We start from the raw sequence: 22,466 nt of genomic DNA on the forward strand, positions 1-22,466 counted from the left end.
ATACTGTACATACAGTATACCGCGCTGAGCCAAGCTGGCTCAAAACAAATGTCCCTATGACAGATTAATCTGTCAGCCCGCTGGATGTGCGGTATATACAGTATACTGCGCTGAGCCAAGCGGTTTCAAAAGGTACCGGTACATCCCTACTGAAATCAGCCCGCTGGATACGTGTATGTACGATAGCTGTGGCTACATACAGTATACACTGGGCCAATCACGGTGAGTGATGTATTCTACTAAGGAATACAAAGCCTGCTCGGATTGGCTGAGTCAGAGAGGTGGGCTGATGATGTCACAACCTCAGCCAATCCGAGCAGGCTTTGTATTCATTAGAAGAGTACATCGCTCGCCGCGATTGGCCCAGCGTATACTGTATGTAGCCTCATCTACCGTACATACACACATCCAGCGGGCTGATTACCGTAGGGATGTACCGGTACGTTTTGAAACAGCTTGGCTCAGTATACTGTATATACCGCACATCCAGCGGGCTGACAGATTAATCTGTCATAGGGACATTTGTTTTGAGCCAGCTTGGCTCAGCACGGTATACCGTAAGTACATTACTGCACATCCAGCAGGCTGTATATATACTGTATGTAGCCGAAGCTACCGTATTACCGCACATCCAGTGGTAACCATCTGATTTGGAATTTGATCCATATGATGACTGTCTTACAAATGTATCACAAGATGTCATTCATGAACTTATGATGTCAGAGGATGAACATGAGGATTTTGAAGGATTTTAAGTACCGGTAAGTCATAACCATTTCAATTAAAAAATCTGATGTTTTTAAATGGTGTTGCCTCAGAAGGGGGGTAGTCTTATACGGCGAGTATAGCCCAAAACCTATGTTTTAACTGGAAAATTAGGAGGTCGTCTTATACACCCAGTCACCTTATACGCCGGAAAATACGATATATATATATATATATATTTATTTATTATATACATACACATACATATACATACACACACACACACATATATCCAAACATGACAAACGCATAAGATAAATACATAGATATTTGTTAAACCAATATACAACGATGCACCTTTGTGTAATAAAAAGTATTCAGTGAAATAGAACATAAAGTGAGCATAAATAGTCTGTGAAAGTCCACAATTCAAACTAATCTTCTTTAGTGCAGCACATACATCTTCCTGCAGTCCCTGATTGAAACAATAATGGTCACCTTCATGCAACTGTGATTCCCATCACCTTAATAATAATGCGCTCACCTCTGAAGTGCGGCCTAAGAACATACGTTTTTAGGTCTGGATACACTTTTCCCTAATGGGGTGAATGATCTCTCCTCCTTAGGAACAACAATCTTCTCCTCTCTGATCCTAAGGGCAATCACTCCTTACTCCCCTATTAATCTCAAACACAGAGATCCTGTCCCCCTGCTTGTAATTGCAATTGAATCTGCTTTTCATCTGCTCATTTGCTATTACAAGAGAGCCAACCGCTAGCTCTAAAAACGGTACTTGGGTGCTGCCTGCAGTGGCCGGCATTACTCGGGTATAACCACTGAAATTCCACTAATGTACCGGTACGTCGCTGGAGGGGAAGTGAAGAGAAAACCCATTTACCACTGAGGTGCTTACAATGATCAGCTTTTAATGATCTAAAACCTTTATCCCAAAAGGAAAAAAACAGTTCGCTGTATGGCCTATAAAGTTTGAGTTGCATTAAAGTGAAACTACACTGCATCTAATTACCACAAAGCAATAAAGCTGTTTAATAAATTTTTATTATTCAAAACAAACTCCCACATTCATCCATTGCTCCATGTTTTATTTTGCTCAGAAGTCACTTTGAAAAACACCACTTAGCATTTCTGGGTGTGACAATCTTGTGTAAGGGCAGATTTATGTAACATTTACTTCCAAGAAAACCCCTCCTCCCCTGCAGGAGACTCCCGGGATGTATGGCATCATTTGCCTAGGCAAGGAACCAGGAAGTAACTGTAGAAACATTAAAAAAATTGTTTGAAACAAATAAATATTATATACTTTCCTAACTATTTACTAATACTAGCAGTATACGGATTAAAAATAGCCAATGTTGTTTTTAGAGAGTGAAATTCTACCTTAAGCTTCAATTTGTTAGTGTATCTAAATCTGCTAGTCTAACACTCCCCTCTCCCCAGACTGACAATGCTACTGTCTAAAGGCCACTGTGCTCCTTCATCCAGAGTGGGGGCACTCTAATATAGGAGGTGTGTTACTGGCCAAAATCAGCAGGTGAAAAACAGAGGGAAACAAGCCTAAAAAAAATGAAAACTAACACAGCCACTACATCTAATTGGTAAGTCACAGAATAGAATTCATTTTTGGTTTTGGGTTTAATACCGCTTTAAAACAGTAAATAGGGCAATGCATGGAAACTAACAGATCGACTACAGTATTAGATGTTTACAGAGAGAAGGAGAGTGGTGTGCGCAGGTAGAACCAGTACCACTTAGGTAGAAACATAGTGGTCAGAAAAGATTTTATAGTCTGTCAAAATACAACCCTCTTCAAAAAGCTGTCCACCTGCTGGATCAGCCTGACCCATATTCATGAACCTTGTCTCCCATTTCAAAAACATCAGACTGAGCATCTCATGTCTTTAAGGTTAGTTCACACTAGATGCAGTCCAGTGCATTTTGTTTCAGCATCAAAAATGCATGCACAGTGTTTTCCATGTATTCCAATGGCCCTGGTTCTCACTAGTGCAGTCAGTTCAAGTCAGTTTCCGATGCAGAAAAAAAAAAATAAATAAATTAGAACATGCTGCATTTTTTCTGCACAGAACCATACTGGAACATGGCAAACTGCATCAAAACTGCACCAGAACTGCGTGTGGTGTGAACTGAAAGCAAAAACGTATCTGGAATGCACCCAGAATACATTTTTTGTAGTGTGAACTGGCCCTTAAGGAGAAAATCCAGCTGTCTCAGTCACAGGTCTTGCCTCATTTTCTGCAGCTTTCAGGTCAAGTTCATTGTTTAATTCTTTGCATCAGGATGATAAATGGTGAATCAGACGCAGTGTAGCTGCAACTGGCTCTTAATAATTCTAACTAAAAAAGAAAAGACATTTGTATCTAAATCACATGTCAAATACAAGGTGGCCCCCACACCTCTCCTGAAGCTGTGGCACCCTCCTCTTCTCTGCCCCCACCTTGTCACAGCACTCGACAGCAGAGAGGAAGACAGAACTCCTCCGGAAGATCCTGCGCTTCTCCGTACAGCCGAAAAGAGGCTCCCCTCTACACCTGCCCCCCCCCCCTTCCCCCAACTCAGCAGTAGGCAGCACAGAGAAGGACAGAACTCATCTTACAGATCCTGCAACTCTTTACAGCACCCTCTCGTTTCGGAACTCAGCAGACTGCAGCAGCTGACTCCAGCCCTCATCTGGTCCTTCTCCAGACCCTGCACTTTTCTACTTTCCAGCTCCAGCCCCAGCTCTGGACATCTGCTTAGAATATATTTCCACATGAAACTTTAATGGAGACTGCTCAGACAGAACAGAGTTGGCAGACCCATGTTCTGCCTAAGCAGTTTCCAATACATTTTCTTGTGGATGATACCAGTGGTGTGTGGCCCTCCTTTTTCAGACTTGCATCATCTGCTACAGGAGTGTGAGCGGGCTCCGTACAAGTCTGCACCTACCTTTCATAGCTTAAATCTTAAGTTATCACTAAAACCAGTAATAATCGAATGCAGAATCAAATATTCAATGTGATAAAGAGTAGATATATTTATACATTCTTACAGATAAAACCGGCCTTTTGAGGGCAACCATAATGTTGATGTGGCCCGTGATTAAATGGAGTTTGACACCCCTGATCTAAACTGAGGTCTTAACAAAATGCTACTAGTATTTTACAGAAATAAAACTCCAATCTATGGCTTTGTTTAGACTTCCAGTTGGAGGGCGTAAAAAAAAAATGTTCAGTTGAGCCGCGTTTTTGCTGCCTTCCAACCGCCCTTCCTTAAGCTGCAATAGGCTGTGGACTAGTATGTTTACATGACCCAGCCGCAATGCTTTGTTTTGTGGCTAAGCTGACCCAACATGAATTGCTCGACGGGCTAGTCCATGGGGAAGCGCATGTGCAATGCCTGCGGTTGTGGTGCAATTATCAGCAAAAATGGTGTTTAAAAACAGGCGGTGAGGAGGCATCGCATAGCTTCCTCACTGCCGGTCAGTCTCTGGAAGCAGGATCCTCATTTTAGGGGTTAATAGGGCTCTGCCTGCATAATTTTGGGTCTACGGCCACTTGGCAGTGCCAGTACATGACACCAATGTTCTTTTTAGTTGTCTGTAAGGATTGCATTCTGGCCACCACTGACAGGGGGCATTCTTCCTTCCCAATGACCATCAATATAAAGGACATCTTCTCAATTAATTTATTTTAGCAGGGGGTCCCCGAGAACTGAAATTATTTTAAAGGTTACTCTGGGGTAAAAAAGGTTGAGGAAGGCTGATATAAAAATTGCATAGATCTGTAGCACTAATAGAAAAAAAGTGCTCAAGATGATGGGATGCTGGAAAGCATGACTCCCTTGTCATATCTACCCAGAGCTTAGCCATGACTCATACTGACAACTAATTAATTTGGTTTTTGGGTTTGCCAAGGAAACTCATTTACATATTGAGGACAGGCAGGTCTCAGGAGGAGGAACAGAAATTGGGTAAAGCACATTTGGCCATATTTATAGAATGGCCAGACAATATAGTATACATTGCTTTATTAGCTGCATCTAGGGTAGATCCACCCATCACATTATTTTGGCGGTCTAGTTCATCAGCTTATCTGCATAATAAAAGAACTTCCATTCTCAAAAACAAGAATGGAATTCTTATATTTAAAAAAATATATAAATAAAATGGTTTTCACCACTAGAAATAGGAAGTAAAAGGGGAGTAACTAGAGCATTTGTTAGAGGAGTCATTGAACACCTGAAGATAATATGAAGGAACAGACTTTACAGACCAATTCACCACGTACACTGGGCCTTTGTCTCATCATCCATGTTCAGCAAGGATTACAGTAGTGGCATGCAGATGGATTACAAAGAATAAGCTCTCATTTTAATGGTTTTCCTCTGAAAATGAGGAAATCTAAAAGATCCCTGCTGAAGAAACGACTCTGTCATTAGCCACTTTAATTCAGAGGAGGCCATGTTGTAGGCCAAACCAAAAGAACCTATGAATGATGTTCATTCATTCATATGCAATGACTGATGTCAACAAGGAGCTGCATTAATGAGTGAACCACTTTGAAGGAAACCTCTGTTAAGAGAAATATGCAGGCTGTTGCAGCTTACTTTTGAAGATGCTGCTTGCCTGGCACTCTCTGGCTTTATTACTTGACGTTGACCTGAAACAGGCATGGGACAACCAATACCCCTAACATGCATACTTGTTGTGGGTCAGTGACAGAGAAAAAAAAAAATATCCTAACGCACGGGATTCTGTATGGCGGTCAAGCAATCAGCATTTTCAGAATGAGAGGTTGTCTCTGACACATGAAACCGATAGGAATGTTACACCTAATACTTGGATCTCCGTATGTACTGTCTCTAATAAATTATTGTAAAGCTGTCTTGTTGAATTGTGACATTCTTTATTTGTTGCTATATAGTGCAGATAGTAAACAGTGGTTCCTTTTTTACTCTTCTGGTTCATAGGTAATCCATTTTATGGCTGACCCTTCCCCATTCCTCATTAAAAATCATATCACATGCTGCTCTGTATTCCGATATGAAAATATTTTACATTCATTTTTTCTTTTACTTACAATTTTTGCTTTCCACTTCCTGGTTCACGAGGCTCTGGTGATGTAACCCTGGCCTCAAACGTATACTGGGAAGGCTACATCACCAGTGCCTTTCCCCTCCGATGACATGCACGGTTACATGTTCCAGGAGGCAGACCCAGAATTCCAGAAGTAAAGAGAGATTGATTCATCTGCCTTTAACCTCGGTTCACATCTGTGTGGGTGGTGCTGCTGCGGGACCCGCACAAATAATGGCATCTGCAACCACCACAGAGAGAAATGTGGAACCTGCGGGCAAGTGTCATTATTCCTAATGGCATGCTGCCGCACTGGAAATCACAACTAAGCTGGGAACCTCAGATCCCATGCAGGCTGCAATTCAAAAAAATAGTGCAGGGACTGCTTTCCTGTGTGTCCCGGGGCACTGCAGCCCATTCAAATTGAATGGGCACTCATGTCCACTCAAATCATGGCCTGCACGGCCGCACAGGTGTGAGCCCTGCCTTACTGAAAATTGTGAGATAAATGTAAAAGAAAAAAAATGAAAGTAGGCAAAGAATACAAAGCTTGTAATTATCTATAAATATTGGTTTGTAGATGCCATAAATAAACATTTCTCCAGATGGCTTTGTTGTCATTTTTAAGATTACAGTGAAGTTGCGCTTTATAACACTGGATGGAATAAGCTTGCAGCAAGTCAGAAGTCTTAACCTGCATATTCACCCCAAAATCTGTGTGTGAATGTATGCAATCCACACAATCAGTAGGACAGCAAGGTAACTGGCATTTTTAGAAGTTGGCCATGGCAGCCTATATACTTCCTTCAGAAAAGACTTTGTTTTATGACATCAGTTGATGTCAGGCTGCAGTCTAATTATTCGTAGTTCAGAGCTGACAGTGTTCTTTTCAATGCCTTATACACAAAGACATTTTTCTTCAAAAAAGAAATACATTTTGTTTTGATTTAAAGTGTTACTAAACCCACAACAGTAAAATCAATCTGTATATGCAGCAAAGCATGCTTGTTATACTCAACCCAATGGGGTAATCCTCTGCATTGTGTAAAAAGGCTGTTTGATCCTGTCTTCTCTGATCCTTACCTTCTTCCACAGTCCCCAATCCATCTGCTGATAGAACACAGCCTTGGGGGCAAGCTGAACATGCTCAGTTTTTGTTCTTGGGAGAGTGCATGTGATCAGCACAGGGCCAATTAGCGCTGTCCAGACAGTCAGGGGTCCTGCAGCCTCACAAGATAATCAGGAGAGAATGGAAACTTCTACAAGCTTTAACCAGTGCTCTGCTGGACACTGATAGAAGTCACAAGACTGCTATATATTGCTGATGAGAAAAGGGATTTAGCAGTTTATATTTACTAAAATAATTGCATTTCCATGTTCTGTGTACTGCAGAAGACTGGATATAGTGAATGCAGGGTCATAGGTTTAGTAACACATTAAGATTAGATTTCAAATGTCCAAGATAAAGTAAAACAGAAAACTAAAAACAATTATATATCATTTGACTTTTAAGATACCCACACAGGAGGGCCTCTGATTGTGCTCCAACAATCATTTTTCAACTTTAAATGGTATCCCAGTCTTAGTCCGTAGGGTTGAATATTGAGTTGGTCCACCCTTTGCAGCTATAACAGCTTCAAAGGTTTAGGATTGTGTCTATGGCAGTGGTTCTCAACCTTCCTAATGCCGTGACCCTTTAATACAGTTCCTCATGTTGTGGTGACCCCCAAACATAAAATTATTTACCCAGTAATTATAATTCATGAGTGTTGTTTTACCTCCAATACTGCTGCTTTCAACACAGCAGCTGCTTTCTACACAGTAGCTGTTCTTTACACATCGGAAATATGTGTTTTCTGATGGTTTTAGGGGACCCGTGTGAAAGGGTCGTTTGACCCCCAAAGGGGTCTCGACCCACAGGTTGAGAACCACTGGTCTATGGGTATCTTTGACCATTCTTCCAGAACTGCATTTGTGACGTCAGGCATTGATGTCAGACGAGAAGGTCTGGTTCGCAGTCTCCACTCGAATTCATCCCAAAGGTGTTCTATAGGGTTGAAGTCAGGACTCTGTGCAGGTCAGTCAAGTTCCTCCACCCCAAACTTGCTCATCTATGTCTTTATTGACCTTGCTTTGTGCACTGGTGAGCAGTCATTTTGGAACAGGAAGGGGCCATCCCCAAACGGTTTCCAGTTGGGAGCATGAAATTGTCCAAAATGTCTTGGTATGCCGACGCCTTAAGAGTTCCCTTCACTGGAGCTAAGGGGCCAAGCCCAACCCCTGAAATGCAACCCCACACCATAATCCCCCTCCACCAAACTTTACGCTTGGCACAATGAAGTCAAGCAAGTCCTGGCAACCGCCAAACCCAGACATGTCCATCGGATTGCCAGACAGAGAAATGTGATTCGTCACTCCAGAGAACACATCTCCACTGCTCTAGATTCCAGTGGCGGCGTGCTTTACACCACTGCATCTGCCGCTTTGCATTGCAATTGGTGATGTAAGGCTTGGATGCAGCTGCTCGGCCATGGAAACCCATTCCATGAAGTTCTCTATGCACTGTTGTACTAATCTGAAGGCCACACCAAGTTTCAGGGTCTTTAGCTATTGACTCTGCAGACAGTTGGCAAATTCTGTGCACTGTGCACTTCAGCATGAGCTGACCCCGCTCTGTCATTGTACTTGGCCTGCCACTTCATGGCTGAGTTGCTGTTGTTCCCAGTTATTTCCACTTTGTTATAATGCTACTAACAGTTGACCGTGGAATATTTAGTAGCAATGGACTTATTGCACAGGTGACAACCTATCATGGTACCACACTTGAATTCACTGCACTCCTGAGAGCGACCCATTCTTTTACAACTGTTTTTAGAAGCAGTCTGCATGCCTAGGTGCTTGCTTCTATACACCTGTGGCCATGAAGGTGGTTTAGAGGGGTGTCCCAATACTTTCGGCAATATAGCATACATGTGTGCTGTCTTCAATTAATCCCTGTCAAGGGAACCATGAAAGTGCTTTAACAAAGAACTAAGTATGTAGAGCAGAGGATATAGGTCACAGAGCAATATCATGCATGTTTGCTTTGATGGACTCACTATTTCTGCACAGCCTTGTAAAGGTCTTTTGGGAGTCTTATACCCTTATCAGTCCTGCCTGTTGAAGTATGGCATTAGTCCCATTACCTTAAGAGAAAATTCTCAGATGCCTAGACAGTTTGCCAACATAAACTTAAAAGGAAATGTACAGTCTTTTCTAGCATAAAACGATTCAACTCGATGTAAGTTATCTTCCTGCTCTGCACAATGGTTGTACTTTTCAGAATGTAAAATTATAGGCTGAATGTCTTATTAAAACAATGCCCTCCCTATGTGAGTGATATTTAACAGTTGTTAAAGACAGACCAAGTAAGTTCCTACTAGTGGCTAACCTATAAATCTCCATGTAGAATACAATTACACACACACACACACTTACTTAGGTCCATATATATTTGGACACAGGCACAATTTTAGTTTTTTTTCCAGGTATTTACCAAACATGTTCAAGCTATAGTTATATAATGGATATGGGATTAAAATGCACACACTCAGGTTTAATTTGAGGGCATGTGCATCCAAATTGGAGGAAGCGTTTAGGAATTACTTTTTCAAGGGACCAAAAGTAATTGGACAATTGAATCAAAACCTGTTTCATGGCCAGGTGTGGGCTACTCCATTATTTCTTCATCAATTAAACAGGTAAAAGGTCTAGAGTTGATTCTAAGTGTGGTATTTGCATTTGAAATTTTATTGCTGTGAACCTACATCATGCGTTCAAAGGAGCTGTCCATGCAAGTAAAACAGGACAATGTAAGGCTTCAAAAACGAAATAAATCCATCAGAGAGATAGCAACATTAGGAGTGGCCAACTGAACAGTTTGGTACATTCTGAGGAAAGAAGAACACACTGGTGAGCTCAGCAACATAAAAAGGCATGGACATCCACGGAAGACAACAGTGGTGATCATAGGATCCTCTCTATGGTACAGAAAAACCCATTCACAACATCCAGACAAGTGAAGGACGCTCTCCAGGAGGTGGGCGTATCAATGTCAAAGTCTACAATCAAGAGAAGTCTTCACGAGAGCAAATACAGAGGGTTCACCACAAGGTGCAAACCATTCATAAGCCTGAAGAATAGAAAAGCCAGATTAGATTTGCCAAAAAACATTAAAAAAAAGCCAGACCGGTTCTGGAAAAGCATTCTTTGGAGGGATGAAACTAAGATTAATCTGTATCAGAATGACGGGAAGAAATAAGTGTGGAGAAGGCTTGGAACAGCTCATGATCCAAAGCACACAATGTCATCTGTAAAACATGGTGGAGGCAGTGTAATGGCATGGGCATGCATGGCTTCCAGTGGCACTGGGTCATTGGTATTTATTGATGATGTGACAGAAGCCGTTGGATGAATTCTGCAGTGTTTAGAGATATACAGTCAGCCCAGATTCAGTCAAATGCAGCAAAGTTGATTGGACGGCGCTTAACAGTAAAGATGGATAATAATCCAAAACACACTGCAAAAAGGAACCCAGAAGCTTTTGAAGGAAAAGAAGTGGAATATTCTGCAATGGCCAGGTCAATCACCTGATCTAAACTCAACTGAGCATGCATTTCACTTCTTCTCAACAAAATATTAAAAATAAAAATGTTATTTAAGATTGTATTCAATTGTCCAATTACTTTTGGTCTCACAGAAGTGAGTACACCCCTCACATTTTTGTAAATATTTTATTATATCTTTTCATGTGACAACACTGAAGAAATGACACTTTGCTACAATGTAAAGTAGTGAGTGTACAGCTTGTATAACAGTGTAAATTTGCTGCCCCCTCAAAATAACACACAGCCATTACTGTCTAAACCGCTGGCAACAAAAGTGAGTACTGGGGGGACCCGTGGTTGCAGGAAAGAAAATCGTTCCACCTATGGCCGGCTTTACTGTGCTGCCATCAGGGCCCATGCAGTGATCTGTTTCGATGGTTACTTTTTTTTCTGCTATTGCTGTTGGAGATTTTCCCTCACTTTCCTTCTGGTTAAACCGTTTCCAGGACAGGAAGTTGAGGAAAGCCGTAGAAACCCAACAGTAGTTCAGACCTTTCCCCACTCTATCCAAAACTGGGGGAAAAAAACGTTTTGGTCATACCTACGCTTTGTATGTAATGACAAACACCTGTACAATATCACATTATCTAACCAGAAGTTCAGAGCTGCTACGTGATCAGCAGTTTATCAGCATTTTACAGCTTTAGCATAATAAACAGGAAAAGTAACAAGAGTGATAAGCAATCAAGGGTTACTTATAGACAGATAAGAATTCTTCAGCATTGCTATACATAAAGGGCAGGTGGATGAAAAGTACATAGAAGAGATGAGAAAAACAAATGAAGTCAACCGTGATGGCCCTTTATGATAAAATATTCACTAAACCCACATCATAAAAAAAACTATGAATAAATGTTGTATTACATGCTGTTCATAGTCATTAAGGGATTCATTTTCTGTATTCTGCAAAACTCCTGGTTGATCCTGCTGTTCTCTGTCTCCCCCTCTGTCCATGTCCCCACTGCAGTTGGGGATTTTGCAAAGCAGTGTTGGCAGCTACTGTACATGCTCAATTTTCAGTGAGTTTTTATGCTAAGCATTTCCTCCCCATCACATCTGAGCAGCCCATGTGACTACAGAGTCACACATGGGGGCATATACACAGTGGTAAATGACTGCCCACTCCTTCCCTCCTCTTCCATGCTCCCTAACTAGCTAAAACACAATAGGGGTGGGATATTACATCTTGACTGATGGAGGCTTCACCTCCCTGTTTTTCTAAGACACAGGCTGCAGAGGCATGACAAAACCTGTGACTGGCAGAAATACTCCCACACCATGTTATTGCCCCCCCCCCCCCAAAAATGATTTCAAATATATATTTGTATGACGATTAAAAACAGTTTATTGAGATTACTTCTTTTTACTCTGTATCCCAAAGGCTGCTTTTTTATTATTATTTAAAAAACATGTGATCAGCAGCAAGGGACTAGAAGCTACCCTACTTAGGTTTCCCGGCAGACAGGCTGGGAAAGAGCAGGGTTCCTTAGGAAAAAGGAACTTAGATGGGTTTTTTTAAATTAAAATAATTAAAGTTCCATTGTCTACATACAGAAAGAGAAGGGATAATGTATATTAAACAGTGTGTGTTTAGTATCACTTTAAAAGGAGAACTATAGGCAAAACTTTTTTTCCCCCCCATTTTGGGTAAAGTAAGGCCTAGTTCACACCAGCATATAAAGCAGGCATTTGAGGAGCGTTTTTAATGCTCCCCAAATGCCTATGCAAATGATAATGTGAACAGCACTGTGTGCTGACCATAGTATCAAGACAAAGCGTTAGTGTCACGTTGCTTCAAAATTAAAGCCTCAGGTCAAGTTAGGAGGAAATTGAAGCCTTTTAACACCTCCCATTCAAGTCTATAGTGACACTCCTCAAATACACTGGTAGGCGTTTGTGGGGTATTTACAGTGCAGTTGCGGAGTGTTAATAACATTACAGTTTGTTGAGTTTGTGGTGGGATTTTAACGCTCGTCAAACACTTCAAAACTGCACATAGGGAGTTTGGGGAGCATTTTTAACGCTTGTACAAATCATGTCTAACGCCCATACTAAAGCTCATTAATGCCTGTCTAATGCCCATACTAAAGCTCATTAATGCCTGTCTAATGCCCATACTAAAGCTCATTAATGCCTACAGTAAAGCTCATTAATGCCTGTCTAATGCCCATACTAAAGCTCATTAACGCCTGTCTAATGCCCATACTAAAGCTAGGAGCGTTTGGTAAGAGTTAGAAATTTAGTCAATTGTGAACAAACCCTAAAGGCTAGGTTCACATATGTGCGGGTGGTGCCGCTGCGGATCCACACAAAAATCTGTGCAGCCGCACCACCCGCACAGAAGACTGTGGACCTGCAGGCGGGTGACATTAATTCTAATGCAACTGTACCGAGAACCGAGGTTCCCGTGCGGGCTGCGTTTTCAAAAGAAGTGCAGGGACTTCTTCCATGCGTGTCCCGGGGCACAGGAGTCCATTTAAATGAATGGGCTCTTGTGCCCGCGCAGAACACAGACCAAAGGAACACAGATATGTGAACCAGGGGTAAGGGAGGGTTATAACCCGTTAAAAAAAAATTTCGCCATCTGCGTCCCATTTCAAAGATTTCCCTTCACTTCCTGCCCCATAGCGAAATCAGGAAGTGTCCCCATTGGAAGATTTCCCCTCTGTTAGTTTTCTGGGGACAACCCAGAATTTGGAAATTTCTTTATTTTCACTTTCAATGATACAGAAATAGAGAAATAGAGAGGGTGAATCTCCTTCATGGCGGCACAGACAGCAATCAAAATTGAAAGGGGTTCTAATCCCTCTCCACTCTATCCAAAACTAAAAGAATTTTTGCCTTTTACTTAATGATGAATTTTGGCATCCTTAAAGCTCATCTATACCAAACTCAGAATTCCTGATTTTCTGTACACAACTGGCCTACCCACAGCTCAGTGGAATATTTCAAAGTGGGAGTTTTTAAAACCTAAAAAGAAATAATACTAATGCAGCCAACACATCTAAGAATTGGTCAGTTGAAATATATTCCATTTTTTGGGTTAGATCCAATTTAAATTTTGGGAGTGACAAGATGGTGCAGCAAGGGATTTCTATTAAAAAACTTTGAGTCAGTTTGTTTAAAAAGTTCCCTGCTCTCCTAACAAATGGCTTTTAGCTTGTCAAACATTCATTAAAGAACAGCCTTGTAAAGGACTGAGATCTCTAATGGAAATCTATTTATAGCACAATTCTGAGGATAGTACAAACAAATGACTGATCAGGTGATCTGGTTAGGGTAAAATGGTTCTTCTGTGCTGCAGATTTACCGCAGATCGTATAGCCTCAAGGATCTGAATTTATAAATGGTTCTTTCTTCAGCGGGGCACTGATCCAAACAAATTCCTCCGCCAGGCACTGCAGCTTCATGCAAAGGTCTGCAGAAAGTTAGTTGTACGGCAAATAATGTATAGATCATTGAGGCTAGCCATCAAATTATAATGTGTATAGATAGATCCAAGAGGATAGCCTTTATATTTTGACACACACCCCAATTTCTGATTGTCATGAGCAGTATATACACTGTTATTTGTATAAAGGAGATGATAGATGCCAGAACTGCTCATGTTTCCGTGGTTACTAATTAGCAGTTAGTGTGGTTAGGCCTCTTACACAGACTCACAAGCATTACTGTCTTCTCGTCACCAAGCTCTGGGACAGAAGCCATGCTAAAGGTGAATCGGATCTCTCTTAATACTGGTCAATCCTAGAAAAATAGAACAGTGATCACTGTATATATACAGCACGTAATACACTGGCAATCTGACAGATCTCTGCTTGCCGGGTAACAAGTGGGTGAGCTGTGGCTGGTAGCAGGGGCCGCAGGGGGATACACAGCAGCTCTGTAGAAAGGAAAGGAGCAGGATATCGACAGAATCAGTATAGGACAGTCTCCTCTCATATCCTGGCTACACCCCCCCCCCCCCCCCCAAGGTGCAGCCTTTTTACAGGACATCAGAGTGACCCAGGGGGCAATTGCCCCCGGCCCAATCCTCCCCTGACAATGTCATCTTTCAGTCCTGAGAAAAACTCTATGATATGGATTTCAGCATGAATAATCTGACTTCCATCTAGGTCCAAAGCAATATTCCCAACACACGCATTCCTGAGAATGGCTGGAGAGTAAGTGGGTGCTGTATCGACCACGGGCTGCAGACCAGAAGGACTCAAGGCAAGAGATGTCACCAGCACAACAGGTAGCTCCATAAAAGGGTCTGATGGTTTGTTGAACGATCACATCACAGAAAGATCACATCACAGCAAAAGATAACGTTTTGGAGCTACGCAGGATCCCATCATCAGGCGTGTTATGTCACATGCCTGATGAAGAAGTCCTGAGTGGCTCTTAAGCGTCGCTCTCTTTTGCTGTGATATGATCGTTCAACAAACCATCAGACCCTTTTATGGAGCTACCTGCTGTGCTGGTGACATATCTTTTGCTTGACCTCCATCGAAGTCACGATATTAAAGAGGATAATAATAATAAATATGATGAGAAACCAACGTTTTAGAGTTAGCATATGCAGTAGTCACACAAGCATCAAACACATTGCAAACAAATGTCAGAAGGGTCACATCTATTTTCAGTCTATTTTTGTAGGTGAACTTGATTGCTTCTTGTTCCCATTTACACCAGCTCTAGTAATGTCATATCCTTACTGAACAAATGGTAAACAGTCAGGGACCATATGTGTATACTTTATATTTAGCAGCTAGTGGAACTTCCTTTACTGGCAAAAGTCCAGACACTTTAGCTGCACATCATCCCAGCATATCATTCAGGAGGTATCAGTGCATGTATATTTTCCATGCCTTTTTTGAATTGCACATGATAAATCTTAGCAGTTCCTTGTGATTGAGGCAAGGACTCCAGTCTTGTCATTTCAAAGAGCAACTGAACTGGGGAAGTTAGGCACAAAAGGCAAGCAGAGGACTAGTCACCTTTATTGCCAGTAGACTCTCTGAAGTTGATCATTTTCCTAATATTGATATGTCTTGCCTTGTTCTGCCATGTGTCTTTGAGTGTTTGGTAGAGACTTTGCTTCCTTATTTCAGAGATATCTTCTGATGATTGAGGTGCAGAAAGCATAGATCAACATAATAATTGAAGCTGTGAGATCCTTGCACTGCAGGTCCTCATATACAGCTTTCTCTCCAGCAAGGCAAACTGTGAGAAACAAAGTAGTGGCATTCCCAAATATCACTCCAAGTCTTGTGAAAATAGAAGCCACAGGCACAGTGCCTTAAATTCACATTGCAGATATACAGGTATGAGGCAGTGGACACAGAAAGTGTATATTTTTTTTTTCTCTGGGGGCACTTAAAGCTGAACTCCAGGAAATAAACAAAATCTACCCTTGCAGAGGGCTCCCTCATACTGACAGGTTTAAAGTTCATTTGGTCTAAAATGCACGAATAAGCTATATTACTTATCCTATCCCTCGATCCGGCAGGCTTCAGCACTGTTCTTATCTACCTGAAGCCCCAGGCTGTTGCAAGCCCTTGTAGGCATCACATTCAATACAGGGCTTATTAACCCTGCATTGTACATGAAAAAGGTGAACATTCAACCATGGTCCAAAATGGCTTAGAGAGGCAGCAACACTGGACTGGTCACATGGATGGAGGAACCTGCCGGAAGCAGGAATAAGGTAAGTAATGCATACTATCCCTGTACTTAAACAAGCATTTAAAGGAGAAGTATGAAATTTCCCACAAAAATTATACTCACCTTGGTTGATTCAGCTTTAATCCAATGCTGCGTCTGTTCCCCACAGGTTCTGCACTGAGAACTGAGCGATCAAACACTGCTGATCGCTCAGTTCTCAGATTTTCTCTGAACATGGAGCCGTGTCTGTCAGTCACCGGTTCTCTGCTTTGCTCCTACAAAGCTCTGCCAGGCTGGGAAGAGGAGGGAGCTGCTGGCTCAGGGTCTCAGCGGCTCGCTGAAAGACTGAGCCAGGTTCCAATCCAGGGTTCAGACCCTGAATCGGTTTCGTAACATCAGCTGACAGCGGGCTTTAGTTTTGCACTCCTGTGATCCATAGGAGAAGTAAAGCCAAAAAAAAACTTATGCAGGCCATAGATGGGGAGAAAAACGGCCGATTTTTCGTCCGAAAATAAAACCAGCCGATTATCTTATCGTTAGTGGACGATTTTGTCGGCCGTTTTTCGTGTATTTTGGACTTTCAGATTATCGGTGATGTTGGAAAATTTTCGAAAAACGCCCGACTTTATCCTCATTGATGGTCAAAAACGAACGATCGTTTTCCGAAAAAGGATCACAAAGGCCACAAAATGACATCATTTCCCGTTATAGGTTACTCATTAATCGGCCGATTTTCGTAATAATTGGTGGTCAGGTAAGTTTTTTAGACCGACCGATAGTTCGTTAATCGGCCGAAAATCTGCCGTTTTTCTCCCCATCTATGGCCTGCATTAGGCTATACTTCTCCTTTAAAATGTTACTAAACCCAGGACCTTGCATTCACTCTATCTGGTCTCCCACAGTACACAAAACATGGAAATGCAATTATTTTAATAAATATAAACTGCTAAATACCTTTTCTCATCAGCAGTATATAGCAGTCTTGTGACTTCTATCAGTATCCAGCCGAGCACTGGTTAAAGCTTGTAGGAGTTTTCATTCACCTCTAACTGTCCTATGAGATCACATGACCCCTGACCCTCTGTCTGGACAAAGCCAACTAGCTCTGTGCTGATCACATACAGTCCCCCGCCCAAAAAAAAACTCTCTAGCAATGCACACCAAACTGAGCACATGCAGTGCCTCCTAGGTCTCTGTATTATCAGCAGTTGGATTGGGGGCAGAAGAAGGGGAGGATCAGAGAAGACAGGATCAAACAGCCTTTTTATGTGGAGGATTAACACCTTTGGTTCCACAGTGAGTATAACAAGCATTTACAGACTGATTTTACTGTTGTGGGTTTAATAACACTTTAACCTTTGCAGTGCAGGGGCCCTACTGCATGGGTGGATTTTGTATATTCCTGGAGTTCAACCTCAAAAAGGTAAATATTTCAGGGTGCTGCCTAGGCACAATTATTGCCCATAGATGTCCCCAATAAGAGTAAATATTCACTTTAAAATCTAAAAAAATCCTCTGTTAGAGTTTCTGTTATTTGGGTCGCTGTCCTTTTATGTGGGTCAACTTCTCAAATTTTAGATCACAGACGGTCGTGCTAACATTTTACTTAAATGTTACTACTTGGCATTCAATGATTGTAAGCTGTTGAGGCCCCAAGGCTCCCTCCACTTAGCTTCAGAGCTGTGATGAATCAGGTAGCATTTTTTTATTTTCGTGAAGAGCACTGGTTTCCTTTTTGTTAGCATTCCATGAACATCGCTCCTGATCAGAGCGATTGTTACAGAAAATTAATTTAGATGTCATGAAGCACAAAGGATACCTTCAGATCCTTGGCTATCACCCTAAAACTCACCACACGTTTCAATCGGATTGTACGACTTTGTTGCATCTATTAATTACTATCTGGTGCAAGGAACTGCCTGACTGTATTACAAATTGATTGGGTCATTTAAGTAGGCCCTTACACAGTTTTGGTAAATGTAAACTTGATTGTACAGTCAGACAGTAATGTGTATGATGACCATACGATTTGCTGTCACCTCTTTAACAACTGTATCCTTCATTGATTTTCAGGCAAAGCTTATTCTGGCCAGTTTGGCCTAGGGTGAAGATACCTATGTAGCTTTTATATACTGGGGGGTAATTTTAAAGAACAATGGTAGGCAGAAAATATAGATCAACTTTTGAACATTCCACACCCCACCTACAAAATAAAGTGCACAGAAATGAAAGTGCATTACTTCATTTGTTAGGAAAGATAATTGGTCCCACATTACAATGTATAAAATGTGACTAAGAGGTCAATTCACTAAGAGTTAAATAACGACTGAAAAAATGCGGTAAAAATGCATGCGGGAAATCTTTTGCAAATGTGCAATTCACTACGAATTTTGCAGTAAATAACTCTTGCAGTAAAATATCCGTATTGTGGTCATTACCGCATATTTTCATGCAGTCATTTATCGCATGGTAGCTGGTTGTTAAGGAAGCCAACCGCCACATACGTAACAACAGATGCCTCTTCAGGACCCTGCATTCACTATATCTGCCCTCCCACAGCACACAGAACATGGAAATGCAATCATTTTAGTAGATATAAACTGCCAACTACCTTTTCTCATCAGCAGTTAGAGCAGTCTTGTGACTTCTATCAGTGTCTAGCAGAGCACTGGTTAAAGCTTGTAGTAGGAGTTTTCATTTTGCTATAGGAGGATGAAGAACCCCTGACCTCTGTCAGGACAGTGCAGATTGGCCCTGTACTGATCACATGCACTCGCCTAAGGAAAAAAAAAAAAACCCTCTCTAGCAATACACACCAATCTGAGCATGTGCAGAGCGTCTCCACATGATAGGTCTTATCAGGAGATAAGAAGGGGGCACTGGAAGAAGGGGAGGAACAGAGTAATCAGGATCAAACCGCCTTTTTTACACAATGCAGAGGATTAATCCCTTGGGTTCCACAGCGAGTATAACAAGCATGCTTTACTGCATATACAGACTGATTTTACTGTTGTGGGTTTAGTAACACTTTAAGGAAAACTCCATGGGGGAAAAAAAAAGGCTCTTAGGTCTGGTTTTGATTTCAGGGGGGACCACATGCCATTTTTTTTTTTTTATTTGGTGTGGGGCTTTCCTTGAAATCCATACCAGACCCTAAGGGCCTGGTATGGATGAGGGGGAACCCCAAGCTGGTTTTTTTTTTCAGAATTTTTGTCGCCATGTTTTGTTTACATTCAGCTGTCAGCAGGAAACCCGCTGTAGGTGAAGAGACTGGTCTGGTATCGATTTGGGGGGGACCCCACGCTGTTTTTAAAAACTTTTTGGCAAGGGGTTCCCCTTAAAATCTATACCAGACCTGAAGGGCTTGGTATGGATTGGGGGGGGGGGGGACCACCACACTGCATCTGAAACAATACTGCATGCGATACCACCAGCAAAACCCTACTGATAAATCTTTTTTCTTTCTGTTCTGTTTATGAATTGGACTTAGCAGCTTACTGCATGTTTTTTGCAATATTCACCACCACATTTTTCATTCTGCGTTAAATATTGCATAATTCTTTTCTTTTTTTGTGAAGTGGACATTTTTTTACCGCATTTTAAAATGTATACAAATGAGTCACGTGACCATGTTATCGCATGCGGTAACCTTTAGTGAACTGACCCCTAAGTCACTGCTTGTGTCGATAGGTGACGTCTATAAATGAAAACAAACTGTACAGCTTTGACCAAAACTGAATAATGACCTTGCTGTAAGTGTAGGCCATTTATGTACAGCACCTCATGAAGCCTGACAGGACATTGCTAAGAGAGGCCTAGTTGTTTCTGCTCACCTCCACCATCACAGGAGTGAACTCTAAAATGCCGAGCTCAGAGCTACTGCATCAGGGCAGAAAAAAGTAAGTGTGAGGGGGGCTGAATCAGAGAAAGAGCTCCCTCCTTTGATGGTGAACAGTAATAGCTGGGCCTCCCTTAGTAACGCCCTAGCAATGTCCTGGGAGTTTTCAGGTCAGGCTTCATGAGGCATATAAATGGCCTACACCTATAGCAAGGACATTATTCACCTTTGGTAAAAGCTGTACAGCTTGTATTTTATCTACAGACACCCCTTCTCTGCATAGGTAGCTTTTTTGGTAAAGGTGAACTAACCCTTTAAAATCCCAAATAAAAATATCAATGGACCATAAACTACAGATGATCTGAAAGCTCAGTCTATAGAACAAGCATTTCCATACTGCAGGACAGGATAAACGTTCGTGCAAATACAAGACTGAAAAATGTCAATGTCAAACCCGGACTCTAATACTGAAAAGGGTACTCTGCGCTATATGAATGAAATGTCACACATCTGCATAGGAATGCTTCTCCTCTATGGCACAAAAGGGCTGCAGTGTTCAACACACACACACACAACTATTCACAGTTGAAATGTGGAAGACAGTATACTTATTTTTCATCCACATATAGCTGTACATCCATACATGTTTTTATATGATAGAGAAGTGACAAGAACATCGGGCACGTAGTCTTGCTGCCCTCAGTGTGCACCCTTCCTTGTAATGTATATATATAGATATGGGAAGGATAATGGGCCAGCAGTCTTGCCTCTCACTGCAATGTATACATAGATGGATAGATATACGAAGGGCAGAGGACCAGCAGACCTATCACAATCAGTGTGCATCCTTCCCTGCAATGCATTTATACAGTATAGAGATATCAGAAGGGTCCTGCCATGCTCAGGTTGCCCCCTTCCCTACAAGATAGATAAATAGATGCAGGGTCAGTGTGCACCTTCCCTGAAATGTATATATAAATATATAGATATGGGAAGGTCAGAGGGCAAGCAGTATTGCCACAATCAGTGTGCTGCCTTCCCTGCAATGTAAATATAGATGTACAGATATGAGCAGGGTCCTGCCATGCTCAGTGTGCCCCATCTCTGCAATGCATACAGATCTGAGCAGGGTCAGTATACCCCCTTTCCTACAGTGTATATATACGGTACATATAGATACCAGCAGAGGCTTGCTAAGCTCAGTATACCCCATTCCATCAATGTATATATAGATGTATAGATAAGAGATGGGTCCTGCTATACTTCGTGTATTCCTTCCTTTCAATAAATATATATATAACACACACAAAACACATAGAGAGAGAGGTATAGATAAGAGAAGGGTTTTGCCATGCTTAGTGTGCCCCTTCCCTGCAATGTATATATGTATATCTATAAATCTGAGCAGGGTCAGTGTGCCCCTTCCCTGCAATGTATATATAGATGTGTAGATCTAAGCAGAGTCCTGCCAAGCTCAGTCCTTTCAATGTGTATATAAAAGAAGGGTCCTGCCATGCTCAGCATAGTGTGTGTGTAAAATATATATATACACAGACCTGAGCAGGGTCAGTGTGCCCCTTCCCTGCAGTATATATGTATGTATGTATGTATATACACACACAGACCTGAGCAGGGTCAGTGTGCCTCTTCCCTGCAATGTATATATAAATGTGAGCAGAGTCCTGCCATGCTCAGTGTGCCCCTTCCCTGCAGTGCTGCCCTCCCCTCCTCCCACCCACTGCAGCCTTCCCCTGGCAGTGCCCAGTTGCAGTGATCGGCCATGAAGGGGTTCCGAGCCCAGTAGTCCCCATCCTCCAGCCTGGGTTTCTGTCCCAAATCCTTCATTCCCGCCTTACCCTGAATTTCTGCCAGAAGCCCTCTGGGTGGAACTCGTGCAGGAAGGGGTTAAATGGGGTGACCCCGCCATCTCCGTCCTCGCTGGGGTCCCCGTGCTCGGCTTCATGCTCCCCACTCATGACTGTCAGGCTGGGATGAGGACTGAGCTGGGCCTGGCCGGGGATGGCTGTGACTAGGAGGATGGGGGAGGAGCCAGGCCGCCTCTCTGCTTCACTAGTAACCCTGCCTATGCCGGCTGTCTGTGATGCCAGCACACCGATCACACAGGGAGGACCAGATCTACCTGTTTCTGTACAGGGAGAACACCCAGTCATGACTATTAGGTAGGCATGTACTGGTGTCATCATGTCTGGCAACAGGGCCCCCTCTGTTCTGTTCACACAAGCTGCCCTTAGCGCACTTTAACGTGACTAGAAACGTTTTGGACGCCAAGCAGCGCTCTTCAAAAGCTCTGAGAATTTCAAAAAGTTCTTAGGGCCCATTCACACTGACTTCCCCCCTTATAAATGGTCTACCGCAGTTGTCAGGTGGTTGGGAGGCAATATGTTGCGCCCCTGGTAAAAGCCTGGACTGCAGCTGCGTTCATTACATTCACCCAGTTCACATGGGTATCAAGTGCCAGTGATCCTTTGATATAAAAACAAAAATCAGGAGATATCCATTACCATTTACTACCAAA

The 22,466-nt window shown here is 42.3% G+C and overlaps 1 protein-coding gene across 1 annotated transcript in view; it reads right to left on the bottom strand.

Annotated features, from left to right (window-relative positions):
* LPCAT4 (lysophosphatidylcholine acyltransferase 4) overlaps window positions 1-21,965 on the bottom strand; it is a 48,119-nt gene extending 26,154 nt beyond the window's left edge. The window contains exon 1 of the mRNA XM_089678217.1: window positions 21,787-21,965. Within this exon, the coding sequence (XP_089534343.1) occupies window positions 21,787-21,906 (120 nt within the window). The 5' untranslated portion in view covers window positions 21,907-21,965. The remainder of the gene's footprint in view (window positions 1-21,786) is intronic.
* Window positions 21,966-22,466: the final 501 nt, after the last annotated feature.

The sequence above is a fragment of the Staurois parvus genome, unplaced genomic scaffold (genome assembly GCF_062004578.1).
Source record: "Staurois parvus isolate SC_StPar_1 unplaced genomic scaffold, SC_StPar_1.0 ptg000199l, whole genome shotgun sequence".
Classification (NCBI taxonomy): Eukaryota; Metazoa; Chordata; class Amphibia; order Anura; family Ranidae; genus Staurois; species Staurois parvus.